This window comes from Oratosquilla oratoria, chromosome 17, assembly GCF_046742065.1.
Source record: "Oratosquilla oratoria isolate Oo_2021 chromosome 17, ASM4674206v1, whole genome shotgun sequence".
In the NCBI taxonomy this organism is placed as follows: Eukaryota; Metazoa; Arthropoda; class Malacostraca; order Stomatopoda; family Squillidae; genus Oratosquilla; species Oratosquilla oratoria.
In genome coordinates, this window is record NC_134793.1 from 26,241,882 (window position 1) to 26,244,381 (window position 2,500).

Consider the following 2,500-nt stretch of genomic DNA (forward strand, 5'->3'; position numbering starts at 1 on the left):
AGTGAAGAGGCACGCTCCATAGCCTATCTTTCCAACAGATGGTGATAGTTACTCGATTGTAGACAGATGGTGATAGTTACTCGATTGTAGACATACAAATTCTTAGTTTTATGGTAATTTTGTCAAACATGAATAAAAGAACAAGGCTATTTAAAATGAGTATATATGTACCTCATGCCTCAGACTTCCTGACGTTATGTCGTCATTAAATCAGAATTGTCATTTGTAATATTTTGGTGGTTTGAATGAAATTTCTATATACATTGACTATTTCTATTTATAGAGACAAAGTAGAAATTTTTGTTCTCATACTTTGAATGTGTTACTTTGTTAGTGACCAAGATAGTTAAATAAAACAGAGAAAGATGTAAATTTACCATCAATAAAGATTTTGTGATTTAGATCATGAATAGCACTATCGGATAGACTAAGTTCGGTATTAAAGCTGCTGATAATTCATTGGTACTGAGGATAACTACAAACTTAGGTTATAATATATATATATATATATATATATATATATATATATATATATATATAGACATATATATATATATATATATATATATATATATATATGTATGTATGTATGTATGTATGTATGTATAAAGAATTTTATTCCCATTCTTGCATTGTGTATATTAAGTTGTGGGCGTGGTTATGAGCATATCGGAAGTCGTGCCTTATTTGATGGTGGCGTTCTCCTACAGAAGGTAATTTGATCCAGCCTGGAATCTTCTCCGGGAGTTACCTCGAATAATTAGTCGGGGTTAACTTCCGGAGAAGATCAATGGGGAATCTGGCTTCACATAGACAAACTGACATCTCAACCTCAGCCGACCGAATTGGGGTTAGAATGCTCATCATGTGTACATTTACTTTTTTTTTTTTTTTGTAGAGACTGAATGTGTTCTTTTGTTACTGGCCAGGATAATTTCAATGAATTAAAGAAAGATAGAAATTCATCATGTAATAAAATTGTTGTGATTTATATCATAATGATGTCTATATTAATTTATACTCATTTATATATATTTAATGATCATGCTTAGCACTACCAGGTAGTCAAAATCTAGTGTTACAACTGCTGATAGTTCATTAATACTGAGGATGACTATATGCTCAGGTTTAAACATATATATTTTTTCTGAAATTTATCCCTCTGGTCCTGCATTAAGTGAAGTTGCGAGCAAATAGGAATTCGTGCTTTATTTAGTAAAGGTGTTCTCTTTCAGGAGGCGATTTTAACTAGCTAGCTTGGACGGACTCTTCTCCGGAAGTTATCTTGGAAAGTCAATGTAGAAACTGGCTTCAAATAGACAACCCGACAGCTCGTCCCTTGTCGACCGCATTGGGTAGGCCTTGGGGTTGATACGTAGAAACGAACATTTTATTTCATTGGCTCAATTTGCGCCATAGATCTTTACTCCAACTCTTGTGTTCCAAAGGATTTGGATACCAAATCATCTTCTTTTGTAAGTTACAAGGATAATGGCAAAGGGTGAAATGACATGATGCGCTGGAATAAAGAAAGTCATGCGTTACCTTGCTTTTGTACAGAAATACAGACAGTGGTCTACATGTGCCCTTTATGACTATGTGGAGAAATGTGATCTCGGGGTAAACCAAATTTTTCTACTACACTTGCAACTTTTTTTTTTCCTTTTCTTCTTCCAGGAGAATACAAAACTCTACACAAAGAGGCTTGCATACGGGGCAAAATATCTAGATTATATTAGCAAAGTGTAATAGAATATTATTTTTTTGTAATTGTTTGTAAAGTAATTGTTTGCATTATATCAAAACTGCAGAGTGAGAATAAAAGATAGAACTAGCATGTTAGTTGATGAAAATTGATTCCCTTATGTGTCTTAATGATCGTGCAAGCACATTCTATATTTGCACTGAACGTTTGCAAATAATACCCGGGAAATTGAAGTACTCTTGGGTGACATTCAAAATCTAGAAAAATAAAAGGTCGCCGCATTCAAGGACCTCCAAGCTCTTCCTATTTCGAAAACATCCAAAACCAGAGGCCCTTTCCAAAGCCACACAGCACAGAAACGATACCTTTAAGCAGCCAAACAACCCCGCGACAAAGAGGACATTGCTATCAGAAAAGCCAAACAAAAAACACAGACTTTGCAATAATCCCCAAACACGTATACCTCACAAAAATGGACAACATTCTTGCTGACACCTCCAAGTTTACCAGGATCACCCGCAATCCCACAGAGCAGATAAAAAAATAAATTCAACAATATAACAGCTTTCATCAACGCATCTTCGTCCAGCCCGCACTTCACTAAATTATTCGGCGAATGCTCCCAAAGGTTTGCATCCGGCAACGTGAAAACACACAAACCCAACAACACTCTTCGTCCTGTCATCTCCCAGATTCCTACAGCAACTTCTTCAGTAGCAGGCTAAACGAAACTCTCACCGCGTAGTTACCCACAGATTTCGCCCTGACATCAGACCCAGAATGCCCTTCCCGTAT

The 2,500-nt window shown here is 35.9% G+C and overlaps 1 protein-coding gene and 1 long non-coding RNA gene across 7 annotated transcripts in view; one reads left to right on the plus strand and one right to left on the minus strand.

Annotated features, from left to right (window-relative positions):
- Positions 1-1,835, plus strand: part of LOC143034541 (uncharacterized) — a 200,005-nt gene extending 198,170 nt beyond the window's left edge. For all 6 annotated transcript variants that reach the window (XR_012967261.1, XR_012967255.1, XR_012967256.1 and 3 more), the window contains one exon: positions 1,236-1,835. Coding sequence is in view for 1 of the 6 variants with exons in the window: in XM_076200744.1 (XP_076056859.1) it covers positions 1,236-1,252 (17 nt within the window). In the remaining 5 variants the exon portion in view is untranslated. The remainder of the gene's footprint in view (positions 1-1,235) is intronic.
- Positions 875-2,500, minus strand: part of LOC143034542 (uncharacterized) — a 2,536-nt gene continuing 910 nt past the window's right edge. The window contains exon 2 of the long non-coding RNA XR_012967263.1: positions 875-2,500. This exon is cut by the window's right edge and continues 308 nt beyond it. This is a non-coding gene — a long non-coding RNA (uncharacterized LOC143034542).